The sequence below is a fragment of the Salvelinus alpinus genome, chromosome 23 (genome assembly GCF_045679555.1).
Source record: "Salvelinus alpinus chromosome 23, SLU_Salpinus.1, whole genome shotgun sequence".
Taxonomy (NCBI): domain Eukaryota; kingdom Metazoa; phylum Chordata; class Actinopteri; order Salmoniformes; family Salmonidae; genus Salvelinus; species Salvelinus alpinus.
In genome coordinates, this window is record NC_092108.1 from 28,944,784 (window position 1) to 28,961,511 (window position 16,728).

The 16,728-nt window shown below is 43.6% G+C and overlaps 1 protein-coding gene across 3 annotated transcripts in view; it reads right to left on the bottom strand.

Moving 5' to 3' along the window:
• Positions 1 to 3,017: 3,017 nt before the first annotated feature.
• LOC139550743 (sickle tail protein homolog) overlaps positions 3,018 to 16,728 on the bottom strand; it is an 80,279-nt gene continuing 66,568 nt past the window's right edge. For all 3 annotated transcript variants that reach the window (XM_071361858.1, XM_071361859.1, XM_071361860.1), the window contains 7 exons: positions 11,002 to 11,258; positions 10,597 to 10,785; positions 10,159 to 10,278; positions 9,393 to 9,476; positions 7,598 to 9,283; positions 6,576 to 6,710; positions 3,018 to 5,936 (listed from right to left, as the gene is read on the bottom strand). In XM_071361858.1, the coding sequence (XP_071217959.1) occupies positions 5,388 to 5,936; positions 6,576 to 6,710; positions 7,598 to 9,283; positions 9,393 to 9,476; positions 10,159 to 10,278; positions 10,597 to 10,785; positions 11,002 to 11,258 (3,020 nt within the window). In that variant the 3' untranslated portion in view covers positions 3,018 to 5,387. The remainder of the gene's footprint in view (positions 5,937 to 6,575; positions 6,711 to 7,597; positions 9,284 to 9,392; positions 9,477 to 10,158; positions 10,279 to 10,596; positions 10,786 to 11,001; positions 11,259 to 16,728) is intronic.

Consider the following 16,728-nt stretch of genomic DNA (forward strand, 5'->3'; position numbering starts at 1 on the left):
AGTTACTGGTGATCGAAAATTGCTTGCTGTCAGACAAGAGCCTGGAGTTATCTCTTGGCCCCTCTGGTGGGTGAATAGCCTGAGGTGATGCCCTCAAAAACAATTGAATTAGTGCCTCATCCAAGGTCGTGTGCCAGATACGCTTTGGGGAGCTGATCATGTTACCAAAGATGTTGAAGTTTGGAAAACTGGAACCAAGTAATTGTTGGTTCATTGTGGATAACATTTTGGGCTTCTAAATATGCTTTGTGTCATATTAAATATGATGTACTGTACACAATGCTGTTATCTTCAACTGATGTTATATAACTTTATTTTGAATAACCTTCATTTCCCGCACAGGTATTACTAATAACCTTGATAGGCCTACTGTAATGGATCCATAGGTAACTATGAACCGGAGATCCTCTTTCTTGAGACCCTTGGGTTTTAAGAAATCTAGCGCTGTACAGGGATTCATAGTCATCTGAAAATAAACCTAGCTCTATAATCAAACAAAGGACGTACCAAATCAGTATTAACAGAAATATAGGTTACATTTGCCGACAGACGTGGGCAAGAGGAGAGATCCATAGTCCATTGCATCAACCCCAAAAATATTTTCAGTACCTACAGTATGATGAATAGGTTTTAGCTAATATTGAACTAAAATAAATGTCTATATATGCCAGAGCTTTCCATTAGTTCCCTCTTAAAATGTATTGCATAAAGCCACTGTACTTGAACAAAGAGTATATTGCACCCACTTTCATTAATTATAAAAAAAAAAAAATGTAATGTACAATTCAGTAATGAAGCATTGCTTTTTCCCTACAGCAACAGTTCCAAAACATATTTTTTACCATGACCCTTCTAGAGGGGCAGCCTAGTGGTCAGAGCATTGGACTAGTAACCGAAAGGTTGCAAGATTGAATCCCTGAGCTGACAAGGTAAAAATCTGTCATTCTGAGCAAGGCAGTTAACCCACTGTTCCTAGGCTGTCATTGAAAATAAGAATTTGTTCTTAACTGACTTGCCTAGATAAAGGTAATGAAATAGAGCCTTTTGAATGTTCTTGTGACCCCCCCAGAACAAACACTGACAGCCATTTTCCACTGTACAGACTGCCTGCAACTCCATAATAAAAATACATTTTAGTCACATGCGCCAAATACAACTGGTGTAGACTTTAACGTGACATGCGTGCTTACGAGCCCTTCTCAACGATGCAGAGTTAAAAATAATAATAAAATAGTAACACAAGAAATAAATAATAATAAAGTTACCAAGGATTCTTTGTTTGCTCTCTGCAGTACTGGCTGCTAAACTTTGCTATGATGACCTATCTAAATACCAAAAAAGGCCAGCACTCACATGATGCACTTTCATTGATTTAGGGCAACAGAGTTAAAAATGAAGACAATAGATTTGACCACATTCCCCCCTAATCTATTTTTAGCCAGGACCGTAGATGGTGGCCATAGAGTGACCCACCATATGGGAAATATTGCTTTTACCCACAGTGGTCACCAACACTGGTCATGGAGAGCTACAGGGTCATGGGGAGCTACAGGGTCAAGGGGAGCTACAGGGTCATGGAGAGCTACAGGGTCATGGAGAGCTACAGGGTCATGGGGAGCTACAGGGTCATGGAGAGCTACAGGGTCATGGGGAGCTACAGGGTCATGGAGAGCTACAGGGTCATGGAGAGCTACAGGGTCATGGAGAGCTACAGGGTCATGGAGAGCTACAGGGTCATTGAGAGCTACAGGGTCATGGGGAGCTACAGGGTCATGGAGAGCTACAGGGTCATGGGGAGCTACAGGGTCATGGAGAGCTACAGGGTTTGTAGACTTCTGTTCCTGCCAAATACCAACACTTTAACACTTGCTTTTGTTCCACTAATAATCTATGGTGTAATTTGTTAATTGTAAATCTTGTCGGTACTGGATATGTTGGCATGTTGATCTGTAGATATTTATTATCCTTACTGGGTTATCTTCACCTCGCTCATGCTTTGTGCTGTTGCCGAAGATCTAACAACATGACAAATTAATTCACATTTCTAGTATTACTTACAGAAAACTACTTGGCTAATTTGGCAACCATACTGATTGACACCCTCATTACAGTAATTCCAATTAGAAATGCAAATTAGGGAGCCACATCTTTGATTAACTGACAGAAAGTTCCTTGTTGGTTTGTGGATGTCCTCCTAGACTTGTGCTGTTGATGTGGCACTACTATAAAGCATTGGGAGAGATCATAATTAACCCTATGATGTTAAAGTGAGTTATTTTTAATTACCAGCCATCCGTCCCTCTGTGTTGCATCTCACAATCTGGACTCTCTTCAACTTTCCTGTGTTAAATATGATGCAGAATGATGATATGCTAATTACCGTAGATGGGCATTGGGATTCATTATGTCTGGAATTTACATGAGCTAATTATCGTTTAATGAAACTAATTACTAATAATTTTACTAATTAAAAGGATGAGATATCTCATTATGTTTTTTTTCTCTCTTAGTGTGATTCCACAATGGACTGTGTGCATATACAGTATGGACAAATTGTTTCAAGAAATGTGTTAATGACATTCACTAACAGATATTATTTGTAATGTCTAAATGTGTTTATGTAGTTTTTTCATTGTAATAGCAATATCCTTTCATGACCTAATCATAAGACCGTTTTAGAATTTCAGATTTTATTTTGGACTTGAAACAAATGATTGCTTCACAATCATGGGGAGCTGTTTGAAATGTGTTTGATATAGAAACAAATTGTATTACATTTAGGTATAGCTATTTTAGGTAAATTATACAGAACATTTAAAAAATACTGGTATGCAAACCTCAGTTTTGCTGGCTGGCTCCTCTCTTTCCTGTACAATTGCATGTGTATATTGACCTCTGTTGGGCAATAATAGGAAGCGCAAACTGATTTTGCATTGATTCCTACAATATGTCAGTGAACCGATTTTAATACAATCACACAGATTAATATAACATGAACACATAAAGCATACAGCAAATCACTAACAGAAAGCCCTTTATTAGTTTCTCAACCTCAAAAGCATTCAATTCTACAATATATTTTTACAACATGGTTTACAAAATCAGAGAACACTAAATATTTACAGAGTTGTGCAAACAATAGTTTTCTAACATGACAGATAAATATCTAAAATCTCTAAAAAGGCATGCATAGGAGTGAAGTTTGGCAAGTTAAAATACTTTTCTGAAGACAAAACCCTCTTAAATACATACACTTGCATGTAAACTTCTGTCACTAATTATGAATGTAAACACCAGTTACTAATATGAATATAAGTCAGTTGCCATCCCAAAGGTAAACATTACAATGTCCACATAGTGCATGTCTTAGATACATGATCTGCAAAACCAAACACTTTAGTACAAGCATGTTAGTACATCTACTGCCATAAAAGGCCTCTAAACATTATTTTGCATGTACAGTAGCTATCTTGTTGGCTCAAAGGATTTGGCAGTGCATCGGAAGCTTGAGAAATCACCAAGCATTTTGTTCTTCAAAGTTCCACTCGCACAACTTTACACATCTAAGATCATTGCATAAGAGAGATGACATCTGAATGACTGATGCTAGATGAAAGTCTGCACCTATACCTTTATTCACCATAAAAATGTAAATAAATGATTTGATTTCTTTACATAAATTGTTATTTTAGATCAAATCTTTATATTATTAAGTGTCACTCAAATTCGTATAAAATATAACACCATCTGTTAAAATCACAGATTTCTCACATCAATAAAAATTTAACTAGATTTCCAGCACCACTAAACTACATTAGCATTAACTCTAGAATGTTTGCACCGTTTGGTGTTGATCATTTGTAAAGCATGTAGTTATCTTGTGAATATGGTTATCATCATACAACAGGGTCGTTCCACCAATTCGGTGCCTTTTGAGAATTGTAACTTGGAAGAAAAAAAAAATGTTGATTTCACAATTTTTTTTACATTCGGTCATAAAATGCACATTTAACTTCATAAAAAACAAGTTCACGTAAAAAAAAGAGACCCTATTAAGTGCCAAATAAAGTAACATTTAATCTTAAATCATCCATAAATCCCCTTGTTACAGGGGGAATGTACGTTTGTTGTGTGCAACAGGGAGTGGCAATTAAATGCAAGCTTCACAAAAACAATGAAATAGCTTAAACATTTCTAGCCTGTCTTATCTATGCGTTTTGCTCGACCCATTCAGTTTTCCACCACAAAACACCAGAAAATGGCCAAAAAGAGTAGAAACGGCTCACCTGCGTTTACACTATGATTTGACTATGTTAAATTTTTTTTTTAAGGAATAGTTTCACCATATTAAAAACAGATTTCAGTTAATGTAACAGGATTGACCTTAAAATGTAAATGTTTTGTCTTTTAGAAGACGCTCTTATCCAGAGCGACTTACAGGAGCAATTTGGGTTAAGCGCCTTGCTCAAGGGCACAGACAGAATTTACAACTAGTCAGCTCGGGGATTCGAAACAGCGACCTTTTGGTTACTGGCCCATCGCTCTTAACTGCTAAACTACTTGCTTCCAAAATGAGAGATAGATTTAAATGAATCACTAATCACATGAAATAAAAAACACTTTTCAGAAATGACTGTCAAAGCAACAACTAGGGCTTTACAATGATGGTGAAATTATGGAGAAATCTTTGGATTAAGTGGGTTGAAATCTTCCTAGAAGTGACACAGGGTTGATGGAGGAACATGTCAAAATGCTGAATTGGCACTTTAGCAAATCTTTATTCATATTTTTTTTTAAACATTGAATTCTCCATGGAGTCTATATTAAAGGGCACTTCATTTAATATAACAGGCTTTTACAATTCAATACTGGTGCACACTTTCTATTTAAAATATCAAAGGGACGCAAAAGGCGCTCTTTTCGTGGAACAACCCATAAACTGAGGCAGAAATTAAAAAAGGTCCCCTTTCTCAAAGGGAGCATGGAATGAAAACCAGCTCACGCTATTCTCTGTTTTTGTATGTGAACTCAAATTGATCATGATCAAAAACTTATCAAAGCTAGAGAGAAATGAGAGAATGCCCTGCAATTGTATTAGGTTGCCATGAAAACAGCACTTCCCTCCACTATACTTCATATACCGTTATGTAACAGGGGTCTGTGTGCTGCTAAAAGCTTCCTCCACTGTCCGACTGCCCCATACTGGGTTCGAACCAGTGATCCTCTGCTTCGCAACACATATAACCGTTCTCCTTGACAATGTTCCAACGTGTTGAGCCACCCAAAATGTACAAATTGGATGGCTCCATCTGCAACATTTCAAGCAAGCTGTGGCATGAGCTTACGGTACGTTCTTAACTTTGTTACATATAGATATAAAAAGATAATCATATGTCCTTGGACAAAGAAGCTGCTGGTGTATGTGTGGTTTTGCTGCTGTATCCACCTTGCATCTTGTGTCCGGTGAAGCTGGGTATATGTGCAATGCGGTGGATACTCCTCGCACCTTGACTCATGGCAGTCGGAGAGAGGAGGGAAGGAGAGGGAGGGGAGGAGGAGGTGGAGGACGTGGATGTGGGGGACAAAGAGGAGGAGTTGGAAGAGGGGGAGGTGGAGGAGGAAGAGGAAGATGAGCAGTGAGAGAAAGGGCTGGGTCGGCCATTTTGGGTTTGTGATGAGAGCGAAAGATTTTGACGTCTGTCATTGAGAGAAGGGCTAGGAGGGACGAGACGACTCAGATTAAGAGACGGGATGAAAGATTTGTGTGAGGAGGACGGGGAGGAGGAAGGTAATTTAATAGGGTTAGACACAGTGTTTGGACCGGGCAATGACATATTTTTTCCAGAGCTATGACAAAAGGCTGGGATCTTAGAAGCAGGTAAAGCAAGGAAATAATGGTTACTATCCCCACCAGCTTTCTCAGCACTTCTGTTAGCCTGCGAAACAAAGATGGCGGGAGATATGGAATGTCAAGAAAGGCAAAAGAAGGGTTATTATACAAAGATAAATAAGCATCATGTTAGAAAGCAAAGAGATGGCACTAAAATACACTAATTATAGATGATTCATAGAAAATATGAAGTCAGGAAATTATCTACAGGGTTAACGATGCCCACTAATTCGATGCACTAACTCATCACACACATGCAGTGTTTATGACATAAATATCATGCTTCTCAGGGTGAGATAAAGGGTTAAAGAATATTTTGACAGTTGACAGAGGGTGAGTTTAGTTTGAAAATAGGTTTAGTTGATTTAGTTTAAGGTTAAAGATGTTGAAAAAGTTAAGTGAATATATCCTTGCCAATCTTCTATCCTTGCCTCCACCTCCAAGTGAATTACAGTTACATGGTGAGCATGCTCAAGGAGCATATAGAGGTGAAGAAGAGGGTACAGATGGTAAAAGTCAAAAGGTCTTGAAGACATACAGTAGGAGAACAAGACAGAGAGTGAGTGGATTCAACAAACATATCCTACAATTGTACAGTTGTCCAAGGCTTCATGTAAACTTCTCTAAATCATGAAAGTAGTTTCTCCAATACTTCCAAACACAGGCCATCTTACAGTAAAACTACCTGTGGAAACTGCTTCTGATTGGCCTGGAGCTTCTGAGTTTTTCCTCCTGGTTTGTCAGCTGACCCGGCTGGTTGCTGCCAGGACTTTGCAGACACAGAAAGTGACATCTGACTCGAAGGAGAGCCACTGGTATTCTGTAAATATTCAAAAACAGACAAAAATCATATATTAGGAACAGATTGTGAAAACACCTAAGAGCCAAAGCAACAACAACAAAAAAGACATCCAGAGATAAGATGGCAGTATGCTTACAGTAGATCTGTTTTTCCCAAATGGAGGTATTAGTAGAGTTACCAGCTCCAGGGGGTAGTCTGAGACTGTAATGGGGGATTTTGTGTTCAGCTGTATTCTTTGTGTAGTTTGCACGTATAGTTTCACATACTGTTTGGACATTATTAGTAAAAGCTAATTAAGTTATTTTACTATCAGCTGAGGATAAATTAGCACCCTTGTAATTGATGGTTAATAATAAAGAATATTTATTTATGGTGTTGCGGTATGCCAGAGATGTTCTCATAAAGTAATAACATTATATTGCCTGTGATACAGGCTTTGGGAAGATCTAGAAAGCTGCTGAGTCAAGTTAGGAGTCCTCATTTCCCCCCTAAAGTTCAGGAGCCACTGACCCGCCTCCATCAACACTGAGATCAAAGCATGCACAGTGGAACCATGGCCACAATATAAAGCCAGTCACTTTGAACCAGACAAAGTTCACTGTTCAAAGTCCACAATTAGGAGACAAACACACGTCATAGCAACCCAGGTACAACAATCATGTCAGCTGACACCACAAAGACAGCTTATAAGCAGAGGTAGATCCCAGCTGTATCCCCAGCAGCGCCTGAAAAACATGTTAATCTTTAGTGGCTAGAGGGAGAAGGTGGGAATCTACCAGGGACCCAGCCACCAGCCCAGCTCTCATAGGGACACAGCCACCAGCCCTCCCAGGGACCCAGCCACCAGCCCTCACAGGGACCCAGCCACCAGTGCAGCGTTAGGGGGAAGGAGCTCTAAGAGAGACCTGTTTCTTGGAGCTGCTTGTGATGGATGGCCTGGGAAGCTCTGGTTTGGACTTCTTACTCTGAGGATGCTTCAGGAACTTTGAGACCTGAGGAGGGGCAGGCCTCTTGGAGGGACTGCCCTCCCTCTCTCGTTGGGATTTCACTGTGGCTGGAGACTCTTCACAGGCGTCTGTGTTAGCCGCTGCTGGGCTTATATTGTCCACAGTAATCTCCAGCTGTTTAATGGTCTCCTCTAGACTGGTTATGGAGTCGTAGGCATTCTTACAGATCTCCTCTGTTCTGCGTTTAGAGTTTGACCTGGTGAGAGTGCTTGGTGACGTGATGTTATCCACAGAGGTGAGGTGACTAAAGTCAGTTTGTGGTATGCTACTGCTGTTGATGTCAAACCTTTCGGCCTCATTCATGTGTCCGTCCCACTCCTCCTCGTCCTCATAGACCACCACCTGAAGTGTCTTCTTCCCTGTTTTGGTCCCAGTGCGAATCGCCTGGCTGATGGCCGCCAGCTTATTTTTGGGGAACTTGAATTTGAACTTCTTTTTGGCTTCTGGTTTGCTGGTGTTTGAGGGCTCTGTTTTAGACTGTTCTGGCAATGAGCACTCTGCTGTACTCTTCTGTTGCGCCACCACAGCAGGAGTATTATTGTGACTGGTTGCAGTGTTTCCTGTCACTGCTGTCTTGTTTGCCTGATGTAGATAAGTGTTAGGCTTTACCTGAGGTACACTCTTCTCTGATCCTGCCTCCTCTGCTTCCTCCTCGATGCTCTCCTGGTGCAGCAGCCTATCCAGCTCCTCCTCACACTCAAAGATGGTGGACATACGCTTGTAGGCCGACCGGATGTCCATGGGCTCGTCGAATATGATAATCACAGGCTTCCTGTCGAAGCCACTGTGCTCCTGGCTGATACTGGTGGTGTCGTTCCCCACACTGACGGTCTGAACCTCGGACATGCTGGTACCATTCACTATCTCCTGGTACTCCCCAGTGGACAGAGCCTGCACTCTGTTGCTGGTGATCATCATGAAGGAGATGTTCTCAGGGGGAGGAGGGCCCTCCTCATCTGGGAGGTCAGGGCTCAGGCTGCTGCCCTCCTCTACATACCGTGGTGCTCTGCTTCTGGAGGACCTCAACACTACCTGCTGGCTCTGGCTGTCACCCAGGCCCCTGCTCTCTGGTGGAGACCCTGGACTACCTGAAACCTCTTGGCCTGTACTACTCACAAATTGGATTACTGGTACTGGTGGTGGTGAAGATGATGATAGTGGAAGTGGTGGTGATGATGACGAAGATGATGGTTTACTGTTAGTAAGATAACAGTCTTGCTGAGAGGGTTCAGATATGTCCTGCTTCTCTGCAGGTATTGGAGGAGACACAGGTTCAACTACCCCCACTTTCTGACTCTGAACAGGATCCTTCCGGACATTCTCATCAACGAGGCTCTCCTTCCCACTATCTTCTCCAACTGCTATCTTCTGTGTATTAGGAGGACAATCTTGGCTTTCCAGCACTGAGTTACATGATACCAGAGGTGACGTGTCTGCTATTAGTAACTCTGGCTGCTGGGAGTCAAATGTATTTGAGTTTGCCACCTGTGAGGGGTACAATGTTCCCTCCCTGCCTTCCGATTGGTCTGTTTTTCCCGATGGAGGCTTTTCATTGGATAACTGTCCTGTGACATAATACATGACCTGGGGGGGAGAAAGAAAAAAAACGGGGAAATATCAACATAAAAAAATATACTGTATATACTGTATTCTGACTGAGGAACATGGGTTATATGGGGGAGTTAAGACTTACCCTGGGACTCTTTGGAACAATGTCAAATCTGTTTTCATCAGTGTTGAGCACACTTTTCTCTTTACCCTTGTTCTCCTGACTCTGCTAGGATAGTTTAGGAGATAACATCATTGCACAACAGCTCTCTGAGTTCAGTTTACATTTCAAATTACATTGAGGAGACCAGCCTTGGCAGCCAAGAGAGCATGCTTAGAAAACTAAGGGAAATAGAGTCAAGCACAATGTCATAAGAGAGATATGCTACAAAATATCAGATGCAGATTAATTCACGGAGCCAGGCAAGAACACTGCACAGTGTGAATGACAAGTCTGTAATATCAGAGTGGAAGGAAATGGAAATTAATTGAAGATAATATCAAATTTGGAAATCAAGAGCAAACATTTTCCAACACCAAGAGACACCATACACCTTTTATATGAGATCAGCCAATTCTCTGAAAGGCATTGATAACATGACAGGAAACACCAAAAGAAACACCAAACCTCCGGCCCCCCAGGTCATTGCAATAGCAGCAATAGCTGAACACAGCACTGACTGGCAGTCAGACCAGTGTTCAGAAGCACATTCAATCAAAAGCAAGCTTTAGATCCAAGCTCAGACCAGATTCAGAGGCTGATTAAGCTGTAAGCACAGACACAGACAGCACAGACAGGCAGGCCCCAGATCAGATTAGTGTTAGAGGCCAGATAAGCAGTGAGTGAGTTACAAGCAGTGCATGCCTAAGGGGGCTGGAACGGGTTAGAAAAAGGGTACCACATCTGTTACCTTTGGGTCTTTGGGTGAGAGGGAGAGTTCTGGCTCTATCTGTCTGACTTGAGATGCAGTGCTTGTAAGGTCTATGACACACTTTGTGCTTACATCTCTAAGAGTGTACTTCTGAAACACCTGAGGAGGTCAAATTGCACTGATTAGATCACAGATCGTATATCATGACAAGGCCTCTGTGGCTGTACAACAAAGGCTGAGTTAAATATCACAGTAACTGATATTAGGCCGGGCATATTCTTGTTCACACAGACAAAACCCATTCCTCCATTGAACAACAGAGGGAGACATGAACACATTTTCATGAGGTTTTCGTAGTAATGCAGGTAAGATAAGACCACATACAATAGTGCTACTGTTTATGTTAAAAAAGGTAAAAATAAAATAGACAAAGGCTTTGTACATATTTGTGGTTTACATGTGACAGTGTATTTTTACCTGTAGTTCCTTCATGAATTTATCCTCCTCCTCATCATCATCATCATCATCCTCTTCTTCTTCATCCTCCTTTTCCCCTGGCTCAACTGAGGCTATAAAAACAGGAGTGGTTTGGGGCTTGGGCTTGACCTCTGGGGGCTGTCTGGTGGGTTTGGGACTGGGTTGAGGGACCACCACCTCTTCATCATCCTGAAGGGGATAGTAACACACTGACTTGGACACTGGAATACTTGACAGAGCAAAACTGGCTTAGATAAATTGCCACTGTATCCCCCACTAGGTCATATGTGCATACACTACTAAAGACAACCATTTGACTGACAGTGTTATGAGGTTATCCTGTTGATGACAGCTGTCTGGGAATGCTGCTTGACTAGTGAAATTGCCAACAAATGAGTCGCACACCTGGGCGGTGGCGGCTTCCTTCCTGGTAGTAAAGATGACTTCTCCAGACCTCCCTGTGGTCAGCCCTGGGCCTGACAGTGAAGGGAAGAACCTCCGTGGTGGGGGTGGTGGAAGAGACTTCCCTGACTTCTCTGGGCTGTTCTTCATCTCTCTCTCCACACTGGGCCTGCGAGGCTTTTCAACCATAGACTTATGTGGTCGCTCAGGGCTGACCTGAACAGTCACCTCAGCAGCCACATCAGCTGGCTGAGTGGGTTCTGTCAGGTAACGACACACATACACAGACAATTTATACTGTATGTAGAGCATAAATAATACATACACATCTTGACACAAGTTTCATTAAACCATGTTTTCCACCCCTTACCACCCGCCTGGCAATACAGGTTGGTTGTCAGTCCCCACCCCCCCATATCTCTATCTACCTGCCCCCTACACCTTATCCCCTAACCGAGGATGCTTTTACGTCCACACCACCTCCCCCCCCCCCCCCCCCGTCGACGAGAGAAAACCCTCCCCATACCAGCCCTTCCCTGTGGGCCTGAAAGCAATGACTGTAAAAAAAAATATATGAAAATAGGTACCGTATATGTAGTATCTTAGGATGCTTCTTAGATTGATGACACTGGACACGTAAGTATGTTTTAGTATTTAATGGTAACTTTGAATAACCTTACCGGAATGCACCTGGTGTAAAACTACCTGAGGCTTTCTCGAGCACGATATATATGGCAGACATTTAAACGTGGACGGATAGCAGAAAGCAAACCCTGTATTGAATCAATACTGCCATCTATTGGTAAACATAATACTCAACATAAATATTTCAGGTTACTACAGTATATATATACACACTGCTCAAAAAAATTAAGGGAACACTAAAATAACACATCCTAGATCTGAATGAATGAAATATTCTTATTAAATACTTTTTTCTTTACATAGTTGAATGTGCTGACAACAAAATCACACAAAAATTATCAATGGAAATCAAATTTATCAACCCATGGAGGTCTAGATTTGGAGTCACACTCAAAATTAAAGTGGAAAACCACACTACAGGTTGATCCAACTTTGATGTAATGTCCTTAAAACAAGTCAAAATGAGGCTCAGTAGTGTGTGTGGCCTCCACGTGCCTGTATGACCTCCCTACAACGCCTGGGCATGCTCCTGATGAGGTGGCGGATGGTCTCCTGAGGCATCTCCTCCCAGACCTGGACTAAAGCATCCGCCAACTCCTGGACAGTCTGTGGTGCAACGTGGCGTTGGTGGATGGAGCGAGACATGATGTCCCAGATGTGCTCAATTGGATTCAGGTCTGGGTAACGGGCGGGCCAGTCCATAGCATCAATGCCTTCCTCTTGCAGGAACTGCTGACACACTCCAGCCACATGAGGTCTAGCATTGTCTTGCATTAGGAGGAACCCAGGGCCAACCGCACCAGCATATGGTCTCACAAGGGGTCTGAGGATCTCATCTCGGTACCTAATGGCAGTCAGGCTACCTCTGGCGAGCACATGGAGGGCTGTGCGGCCCCCCAAAGAAATGCCACCCCACAGCATGACTGACCCACCACCAAACCGGTCATGCTGGAGGATGTTGCAGGCAGCAGAACTTTCTCCACGGCGTCTCCAGACTCTGTCACGTCTGTCACGTGCTCAGTGTGAACCTGCTTTCATCTGTGAAGAGCACAGGGCGCCAGTGGCGAATTTGCCAATCTTGGTGTTCTCTGGCAAATGCCAAACGTCCTGCACGGTGTTGGGCTGTAAGCACAACCCCCACCTGTGGACGTCGGGTCCTCATACCACCCTCATGGAGTCTGTTTCTGACCGTTTGAGCAGACACATGCACATTTGTGGCCTGCTGGAGGTCATTTTGCAGGGCTCTGGCAGTGCTCCTCCTTGCACAAAGGCGGAGGTAGCGGTCCTGCTGCTGGGTTCTTGCCCTCCTACGGCCTCCTCCACGTCTCCTGATGTACTGACCTGTCTCCTGGTAGCGCCTCCATGCTCTGGACACTACGCTGACAGACACAGCAAACCTTCTTGCCACAGCTCGCATTGACGTGCCATCCTGGATGAGCTGCACTACCTGAGCCACTTGTGTGGGTTGTAGACTCCGTCTCATGCTACCACTAGAGTGAAAGCACCGCCAGCATTCAAAAGTGACCAAAACATCAGCCAGGAAGCATAGGAACTGAGAAGTGGTCTGTGGTCACCACCTGCAGAACCACTCCTTTATTGGGGGTGTCTTGCTAATTGCCTATAATTTCCACCTGTTGTCTATTCCATTTGCACAACAGCATGTGAAATTTATTGTCAATCAGTGTTGCTTCCTAAGTGGACAGTTTGATTTCACAGAAGTGTGATTGACTTGGAGTTACATTGTGTTGTTTAAGTGTTCCCTTTATTTTTTTGAGCAGTGTATATCTGCCATTAGTATGCAATTACTTGAGACAAACAGGGTGCCTTTTCTGATAGGGATGGCCTTAGCACCAAAGTTGGAGTGAAATATTTGGTCTACCCATTTTCTCTTTAGTTTATCATGGTCGCTGGACCGGTTTCTTGGAAAGAAACCATGTCCGGACTTAAGATACACTTGGCTACGCTTGACCACCTGGTGAATTCCTTTCACGTTCCAGCTGATAAAGCAAGTGGAGCCTAGAGTATGTGAATTAGGCATAATCATAGTAATCAGAAATGAATGTTAGTACAATCACATGGCCAGTGTGCTGAAAGGTCAGAGTAATAAAATATAAAGAAAATAAAAAAAACTGCTAAAAACAGTAAAATACCCTGAAGAAAACCTTGGACCCCTGTGCTGGCCTTCCCCCTGTTGGAAGGCTGCATCTACCTCTCCTAGACTAGAGCAACATGCTACCGTGTTAAACAACCTCAGTAAAGCTCTATCCAGGGCAAACATAATCAAGTTTACACCTAGGGAAGGGGATTCTGGAGGGAACCTGTCACACCCTGATCTGGTTCACCTGTCCTTGTGATTGTCTCCACCCCCTCCAGGTGTGGCTTATTATCCCCGGTGTATATATCCCTGTGTTTCCTGTCTCTCTGTGCCAGTTCGTCTTGTTTGCCAAGTCAACCAGCGGTTTTCTTTGCTCCTATTTTTTCCCAGTCTCTGTTTGTTTCTAGTCCTCCTGGTTTCGATCCTTGCCTGTCCTGACTCCGAACCCTCCTGCCTGACCACCAGCCTGCTTATCCCCTTGTACTGTTTCGGACTCGGATCTGATTTCTGACCCCTGCCTGGCCTGACCTCGAGACTGCCTATCGTCTGGTACTGTTTGTACTCTGACCCGGTTTATGAACTCTCGCCTGTCCCCGACCTGCCTTTGACCACTCCCTTTGTTATAATAAATATCGGAGCGATACCATCTGGCTCCTGTTTCTGCATTTGGGTCTCGCCTTGTGCCCTGATAGAACCACCTCAGCCATCCAAGGTATCTTATGCTATATGCATATTTGAGGGTTAGGAAAACAATATATAAAAAGGAGGTATAGGTATATGCCGCCCCCCCCCCCACCTGTCCACACACTCAATCAAACAGACTCCAACCTCTCCACAATGGCCAAGACCAGAGAGCTGTGTAAGGACATCAGGGTTGAAATTGTAGACCTGCACAAGGCTGGGATGGGCTACAGGACAATAGGCAAGCAGCTTGGTGAGAAGGCAACAACTGTTGGCGCAATTATTAGAAAATGGAAGAAGTTCAAGATGACGGTCAATCACCCTCGGTCTGGGGCTCCATGCAAGATCTCACCTCGTGGGGCATCAATGATCATGAGGAAGGTGAGGGATCAGCCCAGAACTACACGGCAGGACCTGGTCAATGACCTGAAGAGAGCTGGGACCACAGTCTCAAAGAAAACCATTAGTAACACACTACGCCGTCATGGATTAAAATCCTGCAGCGCACGCAAGGTCCCCCTGCTCAAGCCAGCGCATGACCAGGCCCGTCTGAAGTTTGCCAATGACCATCTGGATGATCCAGAGGAGGAATGGGAGAAGTTAATGTGGTCTGATGAGACAAAAATAGAGCTTTTTGGTCTAAACTCCACTCGCCGTGTTTGGAGGAGAAGAAGGATGAGTACAACCCCAAGAACACCATCCCAACCATGAAGCATGGAGGTGGAAACATCATTCTTTGGGGATGGTTTTCTGCAAAGGGGACAGGACGACTGCACCGTATTGAGGGGAGGATGGATGGGGCCATGTATCGCGAGATCTTGGCCAACAACCTCGTTCCCTCAGTAAGAGCATTGAAGATGGGTCATGGCTGGGTCTTCCAGCATGACAACGACCCGAAACACACAGCCTGGGCAACTAAGGAGTGGCTCCGTAAGAAGCATCTCAAGGTCCTGGAGTGGCCTAGCCAGTCTCCAGACCTGAACCCAATAGATCATCTTTGGAGGGAGCTGAAAGTCCGTATTGCCCAGCGACAGCCCCGAAACCTGAAGGATCTGGAGAAGATCTGTAGGGAGGAGTGGGCCAAAATCCCTGCTGCAGTGTGTGCAAACCTAGTCAAGAACTACAGGAAACGTATGATCTCTGTAATTGCAAACAAAGGTTTCTGTACCAAATATTAAGTTCTGCTTTTCTGATGTATCAAATACTTATGTCATGCAATAAAATGCAAATTAATTACTTAAAAATCATACAATGTGATTTTCTGGATTTTTGTTTTAGATTCCGTCTCTCATAGTTGAAGTGTACCTATGATAAAAATTACAGACCTCTACATGCTTTGTAAGTAGGAAAACCTGCAAAATCGGCAGTGTATCAAATACTTGTTCTCCCCACTGTACCATCATTGTTCATAGCGTTAAATTACTGGATGAATAATTGTCATTTTTTTGGCAGCAGGGTGGAGGTACGTTTCTAATCAAGATATGAATTCACTAGTTGGTCCTTGGTTGAGTTAGCACGGCTAGTGCAGGGTCACAGTATCAGCCCACAATGGCTAGTTAGTATTATGCCGCCTGTCCTCCTGTGGATGTAGGTGCGCGACAATGTATTCTTTGGGAGTAGTTATCTTCAGTACAGCTGGGTAAAGAATGCCGAACTTGGTGTCCAGACAGCGGTGTAGGAGCCCCCTCACCTCGTTGAAGGCTGACCTCTTCTTCATGACTGCCACCGTGTAGTCCGGGTAAATGCAAATATTCCGGCCTTCGTGGGTGATGGGAGCCTCTCGCGCTGCCTTACGGAAGACATCCTCCTTCTCCTGAATGTAGTGGAATTTAACTAACTTTTCGGTGCGGACTGTATGCTTCTGTGCGGGTGGGGGCGTAATCGAGGCCTAGAATTTCCTGTAGCAGTTTAGCTATGGACAGGGTAGGTTGCATTCCGCTTACGGTCTCGAGTCCCTCTCTCACACCGAAAATTCGACTGTTCCCCCCGGCGCTGTCTGTTCTGGAGGTCCTCAACCTTGGAAGTTAGTTTGACGACATCTGATGATAGCCGGGTGACTTGCTCTTTGTGTCACCACTTTGTCGGAGTAAATATTTGCACCATCTTCCAGGCTATTCAGACGGGTGTCATGTCTCACCAAGTCTTCATTAACGGAGTCGATCTTTATGTTGACCTCGGTGGTGAGAATAGCTATTTGTGTGGAAAGGTCAATGGATAATGACTCCAACTTGGCCAGCACAGTCTGTTCAGATTTAATGATAGCCACCCATTACGATGTCTAGGTCGGGGGGGGGATCAGAGTCCGTGTC